Below are 21,218 nucleotides of genomic sequence, written 5' to 3'. Positions count from 1 at the left end.
CAGAGGCTAGCGTACTAACAGATTAAAAAATAGTAACAAACATAATCTAGGCCAGGCATGGTGGCTCACAACTGTAATCCCAAAGCTTTGGGAGACCAAGGCAGGATGTTCCATTGAACACAGTAGGTTAAGACCAGCCTGGGCAACATAGCAAGATCTGGTCTCTACAAAAAAAAACAAAAACATTTGTGGAGCTTGATGACATGCGCCTGTAGTCTTAGCTACTCAGAAGGCTAAGGCAGGAGGTTTGCTTGAGCCCAAGAATTTGAGGTTGTAGTGAGCTATGAATATATTACTAAGCTACAGCCTGGGTAACAAAGTGAGACCCTGTCTCTTAAAAATCAATCAAACAAACAAACAGACAAACACAAAAGCCCTATAAATTGAGTTTTATGGTATTTTCAGTAATTGTTTTTCATCTTACCTGAGGGATTTATTAAGAAATGCCATAAATCTGGTCATGATGTAGCTTATTTGGTACATTTTTGTAGTAAAATATCTTTAAGTCATATTTTCATGGAAAGTGTTTTTACTGATAAGTTTTTAGATCTATAAATCACAAACAATATAGAGAACTTTGTTTTAGACAAAGATAGTAAATGTAGTTTAAACGTTAAGAATTGATGTTATTTGCGATGAAAAGCATTCTATTCTGATTTACTTTTCAGTGCTGAGAAATTTCATTTCTGTTCGTTGTAGCTGTAACAAGAACATCATGTTCTAATATGGACATTGACTAGCACACCAAGTTATGGATCCTTTTGGATATGTGTGTTTCCAAATTTAATATTTGTTTGAAATGTTACAGAATTAAGAGGATAGAAAGTGAATGGCAGATGCATAGATGTAGCACAACTGTATGTATCTCCTTCCTTTCATTTTTCATGCCACATTACTAACTACATATGTTTGTCTTTTATTTGGTTTTTATAAAGGATCTAAGTGTTTGGAAAGGTGTGGGACCATGTGCTTTTCGAGATTTCAGTGTTTGACTATGAGAGAAGGAAATGTTTTTTGTTTGGAATGTTATTTCAGAAATTTGACTTTGGAGTTTTCCCATATTATTATACTAGCAATTCCCAAAGAACATAGTGAGAATTTCTAGTACTTTTCCAGTTGGTGATTGCTAAACAAGAATTAGAAGCTATAGCAAATAAAACAGTCTTTTTAATAGAGTAGGCATTTAGTCAATGTTGGTTAAACTGACAATATTTTATGCCATATCTAAATGCTGCTTTCATACAAGGAAGAAAACAAAAGTTTTAACAATTCTTAAGCAAAAAAAAAAAAAGAGAAGGAACTGCTACATTTCACAATATATTTGTTTATAACTTTTAGACAAGTTAACATTTAAAAATGTGTATTAAATTCTAAAGTTGGGAAGTTTCTGAGCCGTATAGTTCCAAAGGAGTGATTTTTTTCCTAACCAATCTTACAAGTTCTGAGGTGCATAGCCAGCAAGTTCAGTCAAGCTGTCACTCATCTTGAGGTCTATTGTACTCATCAGTTTATTAGATCTGAGAAAGAATAATGGAGGTAAAAGTAAACAGGGAACAACTTCTGCTCACGTATTTCTATGATGTATAGACACCCTAGCCTCTCCAGTACAAGAGGCTACAAGGAACTAGCTTCATTTACTTGCCAAGTGTAGCTCATATTTATCTTAACAGAGTTAATTTATTTGGTAGGTAAAAGTAGTGTTTACTGTTTCAAAATTACATGTAGCCATCTTACTTGGGCTATTCAGTTTGGAATTGTAAACATGATGGCAGGTTTCTTAAATATCTCTGTGTTGTTATTTTTTTTAAAGAGATTTCCCAAAGTTGCAGATGGCTGGCTCATCTCCAAATACCTCTTCAAGGTACTCTATGCTGGTGATGTCTCCCGCCACTGAGCTGCACGGGAGCATGGAATTGACTTTCGGGGGAGGGCTGTATCAGTTAAGTGATCTTTTTTAGTACATTGCATGGGTTTTGCAAAGCTTTCTTTTTTTGTGTTTTTGTTTTTTTAAATCCAGAGGGCACAAGTATGTTTATGCTAAATTTTAAAATTAAAATCTTATAAATCCACACAGTATAATAACCTACTTACTTTTTTTCCCTCTCCCACATGATTCCTGCATATTTCTATTATGTTCCATGGCTTTAATCACTATATTTTATTAATCATACATACCAGTGTTATTTACACTTTCTTATTCTCTTAATAATATAAGATTTATTCATTATTTCCTTTATTGTGTAAGTTCTGTATAATAAATATTACATGCAAAGTAAGAGCTGAGGGAAGCTGTATGAATATTCCAGTCTCTCAGTGAAACATAGATGTGGCATTATCAACAATAACTGCTTTTTCATTCTTGAACCATTAGTGAGAATGTATTTCTTAGTTTCCTTTCTCCCAGGTAGAATGCATACCTTTATTTATTTATTCAGACCTTTTTTTAAAATTGAGTTTCTGCTGTATGCGAAACAGTGCTTGGCCTCTGTACTTATTATTATTTTTAAAGATTACAGCATAACAAAGGAGAAAAAGTAAAAAACAATATCATTTCCTTAATTCTAATTCCCACAAGTAGTCCTTTCAAGCAATTTTATCTATTTTATGTTCTGTACCTGTAGTCTTAATCACTACTGCCACATTATACTTGATTTCTTCAGGGGTACACATGTATGTGTAGCTCTTTGTGTGGACTTCCACCATCAGTGTACAAATTCAGTCCACCAGTATTTTAAGCCTCATGTTAATAATGCTGGTGGAAGAAAAAACAAAAAAAACCTTTGTTCTTCATTTCAGAGAGAGTAAAATTACTTGGATAAAAGGCCCATTAAGTTGATTCAATATTCAGATTTTTGCTGAACCTTGTCATCTTAATCTTTTTGTTTTGGAAAATTAAGAGTTGACTAATCGTTATGGTATAGACACATACTTTAGATATTTGTATATGTTTGTGATAAATTCCTTACTAGCGAATTATACATTAAATTGTCAATACCAAAGGATAATAATTACATTTTATAGATGAGGAACTGATTCATAGTGCCTAAATGATTTACTTGAAGTGTCCTGTAAGTAACATGTAGAACTAGCAATGTAAGTACAATTCAGTATCTAATGTAGATTCTGACTTCCTCAGATTCAATTTAAAATGTAGCTATTTTTAAGTGTTTACCCTTGTTCTATTTTTTAGAACATTAATTTGAGATTTTAGTTAGAAAATGAATCAGTGTCATAATTTTACCTTCAAAGCTGGATTGTCTGATAAATATAAACCTCAACTAATGATAGTACCTTTTTTAAAGGACAAGTTTCTGACCTTTTCAGAAATGGAAATTTTCTCTGTTTGATAAAATAGTATATAATGTTAAACTGGCTTTCATAAATTAGTTAAGAAACTTGGGATTGCTGCTACAAAATTTAAAGCGAGAAGTTCACTTTAAATTTTAAAGGAACCAATTTCCTTTAAATACCTGACAACTTTTGCAGTGATATCAATAGTGGTTTATTAAAATGTGGTAGAACTGTCTTGTTGCTTGTTTATAGGCATAGCAGCTCAGAGATAATAGTGTTTAATATTGTCAAGTAGGTGATGTATTTTAACTCTAACAGATTTTTCATTTGTGAAATTGGTTTTTCATTTACTCTTTATATAGTTAAGTACTCTTAATAAAGGTGGGGAAATAAGTCACTTAACTGATTCATTTATGTTTTTTATTATGCTATGAAAAGATGATGGGTCAGCTACTGCTTAGTAGGGAACTACTTCAGAAAATTTAATTTTTGTTCTTAGAAGATCTCCAGACCGTAAAATAAGATACAACCAAAACATGGACATACTGCAACATGTGAATAGATATCCTACTTAGAGAGTATAGAAGAGTAATTTTAGAGTAGCATTGGACCCTAGAGAACACAGGCAATTTTTAGGTCCTGAAGATGAGGCAATTTAGTGGGAAAGATAATCACATAGCTGGTCAATAACAGATTATCTTTTAGTCTAGCAAACTTTTCACCATTTGTTTCTGTGCCTAAAAATGAATAGAGTTGAATTGATGGGATGGGAATATGTTTCAAAAAACTTGTTTAACTTTCTCATTGGTAAAAAGTTAACTTCCAAGAACACTTATCATTGAAAGCATATTATATCCCTATACTTATGAGAACTTTAGAAAGAATTCTCTTATTGACAGCATATCTCGTCTTTGGAATAGCATTTCTTCAAGATAGGGAGTAGTCAGTTTCTTGCTATGTGATTGTCTTTTGTGCTTATTTTTAAAGGAAGTGAAAGTATTTGGGGAGTGGTTATTTATTACTTCGATATTTATTTTTAAAGGTATGAGCAGCTTGTAACTTTGTTTTTTAATTATCCTGTTAAATACAGGTTATAGACTATTACTAACAGTCAATCTGTATTTATGTAAAAGTGATGTTCAAATAATATCTCAGATAACTAATTAAACACATTTTATATTTAACTAAATTAAACCTTTCTGTAGATGCAGAAATTATTATTTAGTTGAAATCATAGGACATACAGACAATTTATGTGAAAGCTTCTTTGGAGGTTCTGGATAGGGAATCTGCCTTCTCTTGAAGAAATCTTTCTGAATGTGAAATATTCAGTGTCTCAAATTAAGAGCTTCACTTTGGAAATTTTGTAAATGGAAAAGGAAGGAAGGCAGAATCAAGCAAAGTCATCCTTACATCTATCTAATTGTGGAGCAGATAAACATGTTATTGTCTTACTGGTTGATTTATGGCCCTGCAAGTCATGATGATATGCCATCCTGTCAATTGCTTAGTTTCTCAGTTTGTAATCTGGGAAATCTTTTCATAATCTTTTGGGTAAAAGTCCTTGCAGAAAGCATGCCCTACCCATAGCAGGAGTCCCAAGGATTTAGTGCCCACTCCTTCTCTGCTTAACGTAACTCTAGTTTTCTACTTTTTCTATCTCTTTGTTTTCTCTCCTCCAAAACAGGGCTTTTTTTTTTTTTTAATACTCTTTGTTTGTCAATAGCTATACTTTGAAACATCTTACAAATTGATGTTTCAAACATCTTCATCTTACAAACATCTTCAGAGGTGATGGAGAGGAAGGCAGCAAATCACACTGCCATGTGTGTACCTATGCAACAATCTTGTATGTTGTTCATATGTACCCCAAAACCTAAAATGCAATTAAAAAAAAAAAGATTTCTCTTAACCAAAAAAAAAAAAAGAAAAAAAAAAGAAGGTTTAAAATTACATTACAGGAAAGCAAACCATGCCCTATGCAAAAGTCCCGGACCCTTGTACATTTCCTTAAAAAAGGAAGTCTTCTTGTTCATGGACAACCTATGCTTTATCTTTCTCCTTGGTTACCTATCTGGATTCCCACTACAGGTGGTTGCCATTGGCTAATACAGTGTTGTATTTTCCCTTGCCTATTTCTCTGACTTCTGTTTCCCATATTGCCTTTTTAAAGAGATTTAAACTCGACACAGAATCTTGGTGATACTCTTTTTTTAAGATTCTTTCCAGTGTATAGTACTTCATTTCTTGAAGGAAGTCTGGCAGCTGTAGCTCTCATTTTGAAATTATAGAATGATCCCAAATAGCAGAAGGTCAGGAAAATGAGTTGAAGTTAGAAACATTTGAGGAGGTTACTTTAGAACGGTTGATATGGGAGTGAAGTTGGATTATGGACTAAATTTGGAAGATTTCTCTAGATTCCAAAGCAAGCAATGTGAAGAATTTAAATTTGCATCTCATTCCTACTTCATTTTGTGGTGCAAGGAAAGCTTGGTCCCCAATACTACTTGTATGATAACAGTAGTAATAATTAATGCTTATTTAGAATTTAGTATGCACTAGACTCTGCTACTTGTTGTGCATACATTATCTCATCTAATTCTTACAACGGTGCTATCCATTAGGTACTATCATTATTTTCAATTTACAGAAGAGGCCCAGATTCATAGAGTGAACCTGTCATTCGTTCAACATCCCATAGCTAGAAAGTGACCTAGTTCAGGGCCACCTGACTCAAAGCCCATGTTCTTAACCATGAGTCACCCTGCTTCCCCTCCAAATGGCTAACAAACTGATGACATGACAAGAAATACAAGTAAAGATAAACTATATTGAGGTATTATATAAGGAAATCTTTAGTTAAAAGAAGAGAAGGAAGAGAAGAAAGTGATGGAGAGAGATTACAAGGGAGAAGCCTGTAGATTTCTATTTGTAAGTAGCAAAATTTTATTTTCAAAGAGGCATTGAATTATATAGTTATTAGAATAAAAATTTATAGATGCATTTGTTTTTATTTATGTAAAGAAAAATTTGTTTGTTCAACATATTTGATGTTTGTAATCTATCATGTAAACACCTCACTAACAGACTTATCAAAACGATTGCTATAAAAAGATACTAATTGGATTTTTTAAAGTTTTTGTGTTTATTACAGTTAAGATGATCTGTGTCATGCTTTACCAATTTAATTTTCCAACAAATATTTATTGAGTGCCTACTGTTAGCCAAGCAAGCACTATGTCAAGTGTTAGAGATTGATCTAAAGACAAATAAAACAAAATTCCTGCCTTAGTGATCATGCCACCTAATATGTGAAATAATCAAGTAAAGAAATAATTTTGAGGAGAAGTAAGCACAGGGTGCTGTGCCAACAGAGGGACTAACTGATGAGATCATGCATGGATTTCTGGAAGAGGAGGCCTTTAAAACACCCTGAATGATGAATAGGAGTTACCTATCATGACTTGTACGATTTCTATTGGTTGATTAATAATAAGTACCTCATTAGACATACTACGAGGAGATTTAAAAAAAATTCAAATGCTTACATCTTCTTCTAAAGGTTTTGATTATTCGGTTTGTAGGGAGGCTAAACATGAGTATTTTTTAAAAGTAGTCCTGTTATACTAATGTTCTACCATGGTTTGGAACCATTCAGATATTATCTCAGATGTTGGTCCTAAAATGGTGCTTGCTGACAAGAACATTTCTTGATGTTGCTATAGAGAAGTAATTACTGAGGAAGAGATTATTTAAAATAAATAATTAATTCATAATGAAAAATCATTTGTTTCAAAATATAAAAGCACATCTTTCTACATAAAGATTAAATAACTTTCCTAGGGAACACTAATCATTCTAGACAACTAAAGAAAGTATTAAGATGTCTTTCATATCTCACTTAAAAGCTGAGTGTACAAAATCTTTCCTATGAAACTAATATTAAGCCATGCATAGAAATTTTTTTTTCTTTTGACAAGAGTACTTCTCTGTCGCCCAGGCTGGAGTACAGTGGCTCAATCTCAGCTCACTGCAACCTCTGCCTCTCAAGTTCAAGTGATTCTCATGCCTCAGCCTCTCTCAAGTAGCTGGTAGTACAGGCACACACCACCATGCCTGGCTAATTTTTGTAGTTTTGGAAGAGATGGGGTTTCACCATTTTGGCCAGGCTGGTCTCGAACTCCTGGACTCAAGTGATCCACCCACTTTGGCCTTCAGAATTGCTGGGATTACAGGCCTGGACCACATGCCTGGCCTACATAGAAGTAGTAATACGAATATAACCTTTACACAGTAGAACATTTGATCATGAACAGATACATAGCCAAATCTGAAAGATTACAAGTTTTTCATGAGTTCTTAACTAGAAGAGAGCAAACCAATAACAGTTAAAGGAGAGCTTTCTATAGATGAGAATGGTTGGGTGGGCAGTTATGCATTATTAGTGAATATAGGATACTAATTGATTTTATTTATTTATAAAGTAATCCATACATTGTATTCCTTTTTGAAGTATCCTTCCTTATGAAGAGGAGAAAAGAATTGTGGTAGTGGCTTTTTTTCCTGCTTTTCTAAGTAGAGAACGTTTAGAATTCAATTGGCGACATTTATTAATGCTTAACTAGAAGCGCAGGAAGTGTTTAAATGACTGTATTAGATAATAGGATGTTAAATGGCAAGATGTTTCTAATGTCTAGTCCCTTTCATTTAGTTTGATTTTATTGTTGACAAATCCATGATCCAGACTCATTAAGTAAATTTCCCAAAGTAAAACCACTAGTTAAAAATAGAATAGGACTAGATTTGAGGATTTTTGACACCTAGATTGGTGGTGCCCTTTCCATTATAGTTCACTATAGTACCTTTGTTTTTCAGAATTTTATTGTTCTTGCCTTTTTAAGTCTAGTTTTCTTTTACTTTTTAAAATTTTGTATCGCAATTTGTCTCCTGTAGGTCAAGTAACCTGGTTTGGTTATGAAAGTCCTCGCAGCTTCTGGGACTATATCAGAGTGGCTTGCCGGAAAGTTTCACAGAATTGTATCTGCAGCATTGAAAATATGGAAAATGTCAGTTCTTCTAGAGCTAAGGTAAGACATGGTCAGAGGCTTGTTTTCATTTTTTTCTTCTAGGCATGTATTTGGAATAGCAGGAAGGTGTGAAGCTACTTACTATTAATTTCCTTTTCTTAAGAAGCATAAAATGCTTCCTGTTCGGTGATGTTTCTACATTTCTTGAATTATCTAAATTAGTGGCTCTCAAATAATGTTCTGCAGAACACTGAAGATGTCCAAGACCCTTTCTTTAATGGATCCATAATGTCAAAAGTATTTTTGTATAATATCAACATGTTATTTGCCTTTTCACTGTGTTCACATTTGCATTGCCAGTACAGACACAATGGGGGATAAAACTATTGGAACCTTAGCATTAATTAATGCAGTGACATGAAACCATGCAAGCAGTCTTGAATTCTTCCTAGTATTTTCTTTTAAAGGTAGCTTCAATTTAAGAATGACCATGATGATCTAGGAAACATTAATTCTTATTAAATCTTAACCTTTGAGGACTTGTATTTTTAATATCCTGAGTAATAAAAAGGAAAGTATGCATAAAGCATTTCTGCAACATACTGAAATATGATGGTTACTTCAAGAAAAGCACTTGTAAAATTGTTTGAATTATGAGCTGAACTAGGTACTTTTTATGTAATATGATTTTATTGGAAAGAAAAACTTATAAACCATAATTTTGTGGACTTACGCATTTGGCAGATCTTTTCTCAAAAAAAGAAAGAAAGAAAGAGGTGAGCCTATTACTTCAAGGAAACAGCTGAAAGTATTTGTTGCCAATGGTAAAATTAAAGCTTTTAAGTAAGAACTAGAGTTTTGGAAAAGCTGTATTCACCATCTTAAACTTTATAGCTTCCAAATATATGAAAGCATTTTTGATAACATTGATGCTGATATCAACAAATGTGTTTTTAAATTGTTGAAAGAAATGTGTCAACATTTGATAGGCCTTCATAATTCGTATTTTCCAAATGACCAATTTATGGAATTACAGAATAATGTATGGGTAAAAAGATCAATTCAAAGTACAAGGTATGTCAATAGGTTTAATGTATTACAGCATGAAAAAATTAATATGGTTACTAAAATTTATTACTTAGTGAGTTTGGATCTAGAACAAAAGATAATATCTACACTTATCTGAAAAGACTATTAAAAGATTCCCTTTTCCAACAATATATCTGTGTGAAGCTAGATTTTCTTCAAATACTTCAACCAAAACAATACATTGTAATAGAATGAATGCAGAAGCAGATATCTAATTATCTTGTATTAAGCGAGGCACTAAAGAGATTAGGAAAAAAAATGTAAAACAGAGATACTTTTCTTACTAATATTTTTGTTTAGGAAAATAGTTACTTTTCATAAAAATGTGTTATTTATGTTAACATGTAATGGGTTTATTGCTATATATATATATATATATATATATGTATATATATTTTTTTTTTTTAGAGCCAGAGTCTTTCTCTGTTGCCCAGGTTGGAGTGTGGAACTAGCATAGCTCACTGCAGCCTAGAACTCCTAGGCTCAAGTGATTCTTCAGCCTCAGCCTCCTGAGTAGCTGGGACTACAGGTGCATTCCACCATGCCTGGCAAATTTTTAAAGTTTTTCATAGAGATAGTGTCTCTCTTTGTTGCCCAGGCTGGTCTAGAGCTCCTGGCTTCAAGCAGTCTTTCTGCTGCAGCCTCCCAAAGTGCTGGATTACAGGTGTGAGTCACCATAACCAACTTGTTATTTTTTTAATTACCTGATATTTTAGTTTCCAGTTTTGACTTGTGATACAGTCAATTTGATAGATATAACCTACATAAAACTTCTATGGGGGTCCTCAGTAATTTTTAGGATTACAAAATGTCTGATCTATTAAGTCAAACAGAGTGAGCATCCCCAAGCTGAAAATATGGAATATGAAATAATCCCAAAACCAAAACTTTTTGAGCATCACCATAATGTTCAAAGAAATGATAAATGGAGCATTTAATGCAAATATTCCAAAATCAGAAAATACTCAAAATCTGAAATACTGTTGTTCCAAGCATTTTCCAAAAAGGTATACTCAGCCTGTATCAGCGTTAATGTAGTAGTTGTATTTATTTTTATTGAATTGTCAGAGTAGCTTTCTTTACTATTTTGACATTCAGAAATTACAGAATGAAACATTAAGTAGAAAATAAAGATTGAAAATTAATGTTTACAGTTTTAAGATGAAGACATCATTATTTCAAAATTATAAATTATATATATATGTGTAATAACCAAACATACAACAATTACCTTTCCAAAGTATCATTTCCGAGGTTTTTGTTCTTGCATTTTTTTATTTAGGATTCTTTTTTTCTTTTGGAAAATTTTTGCTCAGCAAAACTGATGAGGATATATTCAAATTAAATATTTTGTAAGCACAAACTGAGTATTTGTTTTAAAAACCAAGATATATCATGTTTGAATTTAGTGACATAATTAGAAACACAGGTAAAACATTTTTATCTCCTTAATATGGGAGTGTATTTTTGGACACAGTTAATATCCATGATTTTTGTCATCTTTTCGAGACTATAACTATAAAGTTCACTTTCTAAAGCCAGTGCTCCCTCCTGCCAATCTTCAACCAAGGGCTTGTGGCAACAAAGAGCTTCCTGCTTCAATTATCTTTCAACTCTCGCAGGTTGGATCAGTTTTCTTCTCTGTCTCACATGTTTTAAAACCAGTAAAGTTTTTCCTTTTTAAATTAATTATAGTTAAATTTTCTTTTTTAATTAAATTTTTCCCTCAGATAACTAGATCCTGTTTTTATTATATATCAACGATATCTTTTTCATCCAAACTATTGTCCTTTGACCTGTATTTCCTCAAACTACTGAATTTTTTATTCATTTGTTTACTCTCTCATTTTCTAACTACAGATTTTTTAAATGTGCACTGTGAATTCCCCTTTTTATATTAGTTGAGTTTTATCACTTTTCCTTTTTTTTTTCTGTTTTTGAGACAGAATCTAGCTCTCTTGCCCAGGCTGGAGTGCAATGGCACAGTCTTGGCTCTGCAACCTCCAAATCTGGGCTCAAGCAATTCTCCTGTCTCAGCCTCCTAAGTAGCTGGGACTACAGGCATGTGCCACCACACCCAGCTAATTTTTGTATTTTTAGTAGAGACGGGGTTTCACCATATTGGCCAGGCTAGTCTCTCCCTGAGTTTAGGTGATCTGCCAACCTCAGACTCCCAAAGTGCTGGGATTACCAGCATGAATTTCCATGCCTGGCCTCCATTTTCCTTTTATGTTTTCTTTATGGCTTAATAATTATATCTAAGTTTCTTTAGGCTAAGGTTTAAGCTAAAGTTAAAGATTAGCTGTAGTTTGAATTAGTCAAATCTATAAAAGGCATTCTAGATGCTACATAAACATTCGCATTTTCAAATCAAAAGTAGGAGAGAGGAACATAACAGTATATTCTAAACCCATTCAATAAAGAGGAGGATGTATTTATAAAACTAGCATATCCCAAAATACAAAAAGTAATTAAGAAGTTAACAAACAGAAATGTAGCATTTGGACCTGGGTGAACCAAAGAAACCCAAACCCTAGCTGACCAACATCTCTTAACAAGGCTCTTGGAACTAATCCCTGCACAGCAGTATGTTATCCAGCAGAGAGTTAATATTTATTTTGTAAAGTACCAGTGTTCAGTATCAAAATACCACAGAACAATCATATTCCAAATCCTGTATTTATCTTTGTTTTGCTCAGGCCTCAAACAGATTCCATTTAGTGGAGAAAGGGAATTCTATGAGTTGCCTGGTTATGCTGGGAAGATTCTGTGGACAAAGATTAGCTCTGTCTTTATTCATTGCAATGAAAAGAGCAGAGTACTTAACTACTGAGTAAGTCACATCTGCCACTTGTCTGGATTGAAGGTTTAAACAGATGCCTCACATGGCAGGCTTATTGAGGTTTAGAGCTGCAATCTTGAATGACTACTAGCATAGTGTCATCTTAACCTTGACACATGTGAAAAGATATTTCAGAACTGAAGCACTAAATTTGCCTGGTGAACAGTATACAGATAGTGTACTTGTATCACAATTGTATCGCAATTGTCAGTCCTAATCCACTGTACCACTTAGATTCACATCGTAGAAGCTTGTCACCATGGACAGTCTCATACTTTTGTCTAGGTTAAGATCAGTGGGATGGGCACGGTGGATCACACCTGTAATCCCATTACTTTGGGAGGCAGAGGCAAGTGGATCACCTGAGGTCAGCAGTTTGAGACCAGCCTGGCCAACATGGCTAAACCCTGTCTCTACTAAAAATACAAAAAATTAGCTGGGCATAGTGCTGCATGCCTGCAATCCCAGCTACTTGGGAGGCTGAGGCAGGAGAATCACTTGAACCTGGAAAGTGGAGGTTGCAATGAGCCAAGATCACACCGTTGCACTGCAGCCTGGATGACAGAGCAAGAATCTGTCTCAAAAAAAAAAAGAAAAAAAGAAAAGAAATGTTAACCATTCCTTTCCCTGCTAAGTCAGTGACTAGTAGTTTATCCTATTTCATAAGACTTAAACATAGCCTAACATTAAACTAGAATCAGCACTCTTAGAAAAATGACTTTATCTCAGCAGGCACTGACTTAACACATTCTTCTCTGAACTCACCCATCTTCCCCATCTGCTCTTGGGCCATATGCCCTTATAAGCATATTATATGATCTCTGACAAAAAGTACCCCCTGTTGAATCTTTAGTTACTACTGTTACTAACCTTGCAGATGTTTACATTGGGTATTTCATGATATTCCAACTGATTTCAGGTTCAAGAAATCCCTTCTCCTTCTTGCTTTTTCATTTTCTTGGCCCCAAAATATGAGCTTTGTATTGTTCCTGAGCCCTTCCTGTCTTCTTGCATATTTTGTGAGGGATTGTCCCCCCCCCCCATTTTCTTTGTTTTTAGTAGCAGTTCTTGTTTTTAGCTAAATTTGACTTTCTTAGGTTTCTGGTTGCTTATCTTATACATTCCTTCTTTTGTTGAATTAGACCAGTTTCTAAATAGGCTAGGCACATCAGCCATCCATATATCCTTGCATCCTTCCATCCAATAAATTTTCTTTGCAAATATTGAGCAGGGTAAGCAAAGTGCAGAATACAAGATATAGCCATGATTAAAAGTTCAGATGTTATTCTCAGTGCAGTGGGGGAGCTACTTGAGAGTTTCTTTTTTCTTTTTTTTTAAGTGATAGAATACTGTAATCTGATTTTCATTTTATGAGATAAACTTGGTGCTATATGGAAAATAAATTGAAGGGAGGAGTGGAGTAGAAGCAGAGAATCTAGTTAGAAGGGTGTGATTAGAGTCTAAAACAGAGACAGAGATGATCCCAGAGGTAAGAAAACAGTTTCTGGTTCCAGTGATAACAGAATATCTTGTATCAGAGGGAACTGCTATTGAGAACAACTATAAAAGTTGGATAAAATACATGAAGCAACAAATTTAAGACATAGGGGAACAACCAAGGCAGGAGAACTTGAGTGACCACAGTCCTGGAGAGATGGATGGTACATGAGCTGAGTCACACATCCATCATGGCTTTAGCCTAAAGTTGCTTGTCTATTCACATCCTAGGTATAGAGACTAAGCAGAAAGTGGCAGAGGTGGGGGATTTTTATTTCCCTGGCCTAGACAAATAGAAGTTGGAGCTAGGAACTGCCAGTGAACAACAGACAAATGTTCCTGGAGTTGTGCATGCAGTTTTCCTATGAGGTCACTGCCAATTCTAAGTCATCTGTAGATCAAAGCAAAGTCCCATTAACAAAGCTGAAAGCAGCAGGGAGGAGTTAAAACAGCTGATTGACAACTTCAGTCTAGCTCTGCAGAGACAGAGGTTAGAGATCAAAGGCAAACAAGGTGAAAGGGAACCGTAAACACCACAGGTTTTTACTTGAGACATCTGAAAGGCTGTTCCCTCGGAGTAAGGGAAATTCTGAAGATTAATGCAAAAAAAGACCTAAAAGTAGTGCCCTAAATTGTGCGAGGTGATTTTCTAGTACTCTGACTGCCAAAAGAAAAACCTGCTCTGGAGAAAGGTAGCCTCAGAGTTGCTATAAATTTTCATACAGAATGCCCAGTATACAATAAAAAATCCAGTATATAATAAAAAATCATCACGCATATCAAGAAACAAGATTGAAAGGCAGAAATGAAGAAAAATAAAAAAGACAATTGAAACTAACCTGTAGGTGATAGAGATTATGGACTTTTAAGCAATTATAATAGGTTCAAGAAAATGTAAATAAATATGAATATTACTAGAGAAACAAAATACATAAAATTATTAGATTATTGGAATATTCAAAGCCCAGCTGTGATGTGTCACACCTGTAATCCCAGCACTTTGGGAGGCCAAGGTGGGCAGATCACTTGAGCTTAGGATTTCAAGACCAGTCTGGGCAACATGGTGAAACCCAGTCTCTACAAAAAAATACAAAAATTAGCCAGGCTGTACTGTAGTCCCAGCCATTCAGGAGGCTGAGGTGGGAGAATCACTTGAGCTTGTAAGGCAGAGATTGCATTGAGCTGAGATTGCACCACTGCACTCTAGCCTGGGTGATAAAGCAAGACCCTGTCTCAAAAAAAGAGAAAGAAACCAAAAACAAAAACAAATAAAACGCAAAAGAATGTGTACATTCTTCTTATACACACAGAGGAATTATATTAAATTGACCATTTTCTGAGCCATAATTCATCTCACTGAATTTCAGAGGATTGAAATTGTGTAAAGTATGTTCTCTAACCACAGTGGAGTTAAGCTAGAATCAAAAATAAACAAGGAAAAATAACAAGAAAATGTTTATATGAGTGAAATTGAGGAGGACTTCTAAATAACTCACGAATGAAAAAGAAATCACAATTGAGATTGAAAAATATTTGGAAAGTACTGATCATGAAAATACAACATATAAAAACTTCTGCTTAGAGGAATAGGCTTAAATAGGCTTTTGTGTATTTTAAAAAAGAATAAAGGCTGGAAATTGGTGATCAAGACTTTCATCTCAAGAAGCTATAAAAATACATTAAACTCAAAGTAGAAGGGAAAAAACAGTACAAATTCAATAAAATTGAAACAAATATACAATTGAAGAAAATCAAAGTGTTTTTAAAAAGATTAATGCAATTGATAAGCTTCTAGCAAAACTATTCAAGAAGATCAAAAGATAATATAAATTACCAGAATGATGAATGAAGAAGAGGCCAACCCTGTATACCTCACAGACATTAAAAATTCTAATAGGATATTATGAATAACTTCACATCAATTATATAAATTTGAAAATTTAGAAGAAATGGTACAATCCTTTTAAAAAATTACTCACCAAAACTATACACAAAAAGGATGGAAACATCTGAATATCTGATACTTGCTAAAGAAATGTAATCTATAGTTAAAAATCATCCCATTGCAGGCACATTTTTAAATTGTCTTTTTCTTATGGGTTTTTAAGAATTCATTGTATTTTATGGGTAAGAGTTGTGTGTCAGATATTTATAATTTAAATATCTTTTCCCACTCTGTGCTGCTGCCCCATTTTTTTTTTTTAACGCTTTTAAATGCTGACAGCTCATCCCCTGAAACAGGAAAGAAGGTAGAGTGTATAGGCATTAACATAATTAGGTTGGTCAGTTTGGTAGTGAGAAAATGAATTTCTTCCCTTCTAATTGTGTCTGTTTTTCATTTCTGCATAAAGTAGGAATAGTATTGTAATGTAAATTATTGGGAGGATTACTTATCTTCTTAATGTATATAAAACTCTTAAAACAGGGCTTAGCACATATTAATTATATTTTTAAATGTTGACTACTTTTACTTATTCATTTTTTCATAAATCTTCATTTTATGAATCACCATTATAAACTGAAAAGGTCTAAATTCCTAAACCTCATGTTTAGTTGTTCTGCTTCTCGGCCCAAACAACCTTTATAAGTCTGTTTATCTTCTCTTGTAGTAAAAGTTCCTTTGTTAAAGAAAAGAAACCGTTAAAATTAGCACAACTTATCCTCACAATATAACAGAATTTCATACACATTCAAATACAGGAAACTAAACACAGCCCAGTTTTGTATGGACTGAAATTAATAAATCAGGAAGGAAGACTTTCCCTGCATTTCTTATCTAGTAACAACATAGTCTCCTGTGCTGAATTTTCTCTGGAGAGCAACTTTCCTGACTTCATTGGTGAAATTGTAGCCTTTTAATTCAAGACACCACTACTAGTTTCCATGTCTTTTAGATAAAATTTCAAGAGAGAATTTTGAGACTACTGGCCAGCCAGTGACTTGCCTCTTCCTTCCTCTGTTGCAGTCAGCCACAGCTAACTGTAGGTTCTCCTAGGCTTACTCAGAATGGACAATGGACTGAGCACAGGGCAAGCTAAAAGGGATGTTGAGCTTGGTAGGCAAATTGACTGGCATGCTAAACACACCCATATGATTCATTTTCTTCCCAGTAGTAGTACTGCTGCCTCTAGCCTGACAGATTTTAACCACTGCCTAGATTGACTCCTTCGTGACCTTTCCTATCCAAGAGTTTGGTGAATTCACTAGACCTGTAGACGTTTCTAGAGTACGTTTTTTTCCCCCGTTCTGGTAGTTGACAATCACATACATTGATTAGCATCACCTTTATTTGCAACTGCCATTGCAGTGTTTTGATTTTCTATATATTGTCTCGATGAAGTTTTTTGGAAATTTGTGAGTTGAGTGAAAATGAAAATAATTGAATTATAAAATTTTCACTACAAATATGATTTCTTATATTCTTTCATTCTAAATAGAAAGTCCATAAGAAAATTAATTGCATTTAGTAAGAATTGTCTGTTTCTGTGATTCTGTGCTAGATTATATTGGCTTCTGTTTTTTTGTTGTTGTTGTTTGTTTTTCTAGTTTAAATATTTTGTAATAGTTTTAGAATTCCCTGGGTGCACCAAATTCAATAGCTCATGATTTGGATTCATGATAAATCTTGAAATTTGGATTTTATTCCTAGTTGTATAAAACCTCCCACAGGAAGGATAGGATTGAAAATTTTCTTAAGTAGTATTAGACTGATTATTTTTATTAACGAGTGAGAAGTCTGTTTTTCATTATTTATGAAAGGTCTCATTTTAGTTAGCATGTTGATGTGGGGTTTTGAAGCAGAGAGTTTTGTCTTATATAATTACATTAGGTAATTCAAAAGAATCTCTAACCCAAGTAACTCAGTATTAATGTTCTGTCCCTTCAGAGGATAGAAAGTTAGTTTGACATGCTGTACCCTACATCTTCAGAGAAACAAAATATATACTGTAGGTAATCAAAATTTACCTATTTTTATCTACTTAAATATTTTTCCTAGTCATTATCAAATGTATATTTTGAATGACTGTTCTTTACATATTAAAATACTTATATTTTTGATGGCACAGTGGCAAAATATTTTTTTTAATTTTTTTATATTTGATTCTTTCTTCTTCCTTTTAGGGTAGAGCCTGGATCAGAGTAGCACTCATGGAAAAACATTTATCTGAATACATCTCTACAGCTCTGAGAGACTTCAAAACAACCAGGTTTAAAAGTCCTTTTAATTCTCTAATATATATTTGAAAGAATCATCTAAAGACTTAGAAATCAGAATAGGATGAAGAATCAACTTCTAAAGTCCTCAACCATTTTATTTCCTCCTTTTCTTACTCCTGAAATAAATCTACTGTCTTCTTAGGAAAATGTAATTTGTCAATTAAACATCTATCTACCTTTCCGTAAAAAGATGCACAGAATGCCTGGAATATCCTTTTTCTACATCATTTCTGATTCGTACTCTTTCAACTCTTGAAGCTTCATTTGCCCTATAGACTGTTCCCTGATGGATTTGAAGATTTAACTATGAAATTTCAATAGAATCTCTTCTCGTTTCACCACCACAATGTTTGCTTATGTTTTTGCCTTCAAAGAATATAAATTAATACTTTACTTCTTTAATTCATATGTATCATTAATGATTGCTTGTCTTTTTAGGACAATCTAAACCATTGTTTTTCTTGGATTGCATAAAGATGACATCCTGTGCCATGTGAAAAATAGGACTTTGTTAATTTTTTATGATGGTAGAAAAAAGGCACATATTAGGACAACAGTCGTTCCTAATTAGTGCTCATCTACTGATCTTTATTTGTAGCTGTTGAAGAAGCCACTTTTCTCCATATCAAAAGTATTTGTAAAAGAAAAGATTTAATAATTTTAATAACTTAAACTGTTTAATGTAGTAGCCACTAACATAAGCCATATGTAAATTAAAATTAATATCACATAAAATTACAAATTTAGTTTCTTAAATACTGTATCGTATTTCAGATGTCCCATAGCCACATGTAGCTAATGGTTATACAATTGGACAAATTTAGAGTGTTTTCCTCATCACAATAGGTTCTGCTGGGCGGAGCTGCCTGAGATATTTCTAAATTACCATTCTTTTTTCTATCTCATTAATCATATTTCTGAAAGAAAAGGAAATGCTTACAACTATGAACTACTTTTGATAGAAAAAAATAAGCATAAACAAGCCCCATTTCTGAGATCTTAACTTCCCTATCCTCGAACTTCTGACCTCAGGTGATCTGCCCGCCTCAGCCCAAAGTGCTGGGATTACAGGTGTGAGCCACTGCGCCTGGCTAACTTCCACATCCTAATGCAGTGTTTGACATTCTGGATTTTGAGAAAATCTGGGCATTAATTATGTACATTCTTTCAATTAACTAGCTGGTACTAATTAAGTATCTTCATTTAGTTGCCTCTATCTTTATTGGTAATATAATAGTAAACTTTTAATATTGAGATACAAAGAATTGTCATAATTATAAGTTGGACCAGGATAGAAGGACTTTTAGCTAAAAGAAATATTTGCATAAAGTAAATCTGATATATACTTAATGAGTTCTTTTCAAGCAACATGACACTCTTGAGATATTTCTAAAGATAAACATTTGAAATTCACTTTATAATATAAAACAATTGTTTATCATTACTACTAAGTTTAATTATGAAAGATAATAAGTATTGAGGATACTAAGGCTTTGAAAATGGAAAGAAAGAATAGTATCAGAATCTAGTAGCTCAAATCTAAAAATCCTATATTAATGAAATCAAAATCAAGTTTGCATAGTAGTCATTTCCTATGCAATTACCATATTGAATCAAAGTTATGATAGTCTTTTCCAAATATAAATTAAATCATTAATAATCTCTCTAAATCGTTAGTCTTGTTTCTATGTTTAAATGATCGGGACGGGTAGAAATAATTCTTGAATAGATTATTTTTAGAAAAAGTAGTTTAAATATTTAAAGGGAAATGCTTTCTGCCTTGTTCTTAAGTGTTAACCATGCTTTTTCATAGAAAGGAAATGATTCAGCTCTAAAAAAGTACATGGAGTAAAAATATTCTTGTAACAATACATAAACATACACTCTTGAAACAGAAACAAGGCTTAGTGTACAGTGTTCATATATATGTATCTACACATACACATTTATTGAATAATAGGATTTAAATGTGAATACAATGGCTTTGTAGCTCTTAAGAAAGGAAGTAAGTAGGGAGTTATTTCAGAGTTTTATCTTAGAAGTTAACTAAAAAATGTGGAGAAAAAATCTTTTTTCTCCCCTATTTACACTGTTTTTTTTACTGAGATGAAACCAAAGAAACTTCTTAATTCCAATTAAATTTGATTGCAAACTTCTAGTCAAGTCAAATGTATTCATAAGATTAGATTTGTAAAATACAAACAAACTATTAGAAAGAGTATTTGTACCTTACCTTTTATCTGGATTCTTCCTGAAGTAAGTACTCCTAGAAGAATGAGAAATGATCTCTAATCTTTAGGAATCTAGAGACTATCAAAATAAAGTAAGTTTCTTCATGTTCTGCTCTTCACAGATAAAGAGTAATGATAGCCTTTAAAATGGTAATACAGGTGTTTACCCCAGTACCAGAGGAGGAGCTACATGAACTAAGGCAGGCAGGCAGGCTTGAAAGCACTAATCAGTGAAAACCCAAGGATAAGTTTGGGTGGAGGAAAGGTGGGAGTAGAGATAAAACAAATTTTGAGTGCATGACTATGCTCCAAAGCATTCAGGAAATTCATGTGATCCTTTTGCTAAGGTGTAGGACATCTTAATGAGCAGTTGAAAAAACAAACAAAAACTGTGAAGCGTTACATGGCTTAGGGATTGGGGTATAATTGGAAAATAGCCAGAGTTGGTAAGTTGGCAGAGTGATGATTACAATCTAAGCTAAAAAAAAAGTGAGAGAGAGACTTGTTTTAGTAGGTTACTGGGAAGACATTCAAATAAGAAGTGAAGTAAAAACTGAAATAACTTGTTCAATTTTTGGTTTCTCTTTACCCACAGACTAAAAAATAATTAGTAAATTTAAGTTAAAAATACACATGTGATATTTCAGACAAAATTGAAAATTTAACAACAATTTGAAGTAATAATTATGGAAAATAGTAAAGATAAATTAGATTTATGGAAACTCATTTGTTTACTTTGCAATTGTATCACAGTAATTTATAATGAAAAAGTTGTGTTCCAAAGAAATGTTAATTTTCACAATGTTTTAGCACATTTGAAGGAAGGAATAAAGTATAAAATAAAACTTTATAAATTACTGAGCTGTCACAAAGAAAAAATGAGTTGACAAACACTTTTATCAATAATAGAAAAGTAGACAGAATAGTAATTAGTAACCAAAATCTTTTAAGAGATAAGAATGCATTTTGGAATCAAATATGTGTAAAAGTTTTACATTATCAAGATAGAAGATAAACATTATT

The 21,218-nt window shown here is 33.2% G+C and overlaps 1 protein-coding gene and 1 long non-coding RNA gene across 7 annotated transcripts in view; one reads left to right on the top strand and one right to left on the bottom strand.

The window, feature by feature from the left end:
• Positions 1-20,446, bottom strand: part of LOC119472387 — a 40,878-nt gene extending 20,432 nt beyond the window's left edge. Inside the window, exons 1-2 of the long non-coding RNA XR_005201550.1 lie at positions 20,198-20,446; positions 8,255-8,332 (exon numbers count right to left, since the gene is read on the bottom strand). This is a non-coding gene — a long non-coding RNA (uncharacterized LOC119472387). The remainder of the gene's footprint in view (positions 1-8,254; positions 8,333-20,197) is intronic.
• RUNDC3B (RUN domain containing 3B) overlaps positions 1-21,218 on the top strand; it is a 174,385-nt gene that overhangs the window by 54,060 nt on the left and 99,107 nt on the right. For 4 of the 6 annotated variants that reach the window (XM_017536496.1, XM_017536493.1, XM_017536492.1 and 1 more), the window contains exons 3-5: positions 1,811-1,861; positions 8,245-8,378; positions 17,869-17,954. In XM_017536496.1, coding sequence (XP_017391985.1) covers positions 1,811-1,861; positions 8,245-8,378; positions 17,869-17,954 — 271 coding nt within the window. The remainder of the gene's footprint in view (positions 1-1,810; positions 1,862-8,244; positions 8,379-17,868; positions 17,955-21,218) is intronic. The other 2 variants (XM_017536497.1, XM_017536494.1) reach the window with 1 other exon arrangement.

Source organism: Cebus imitator, unplaced genomic scaffold (genome assembly GCF_001604975.1).
Source record: "Cebus imitator isolate Cc_AM_T3 unplaced genomic scaffold, Cebus_imitator-1.0 Scaffold98, whole genome shotgun sequence".
NCBI lineage: Eukaryota > Metazoa > Chordata > Mammalia > Primates > Cebidae > Cebus > Cebus imitator.
Note: the sequence above shows the minus strand (reverse complement) of the source record. Positions and strands in the feature narration are given on the sequence as shown.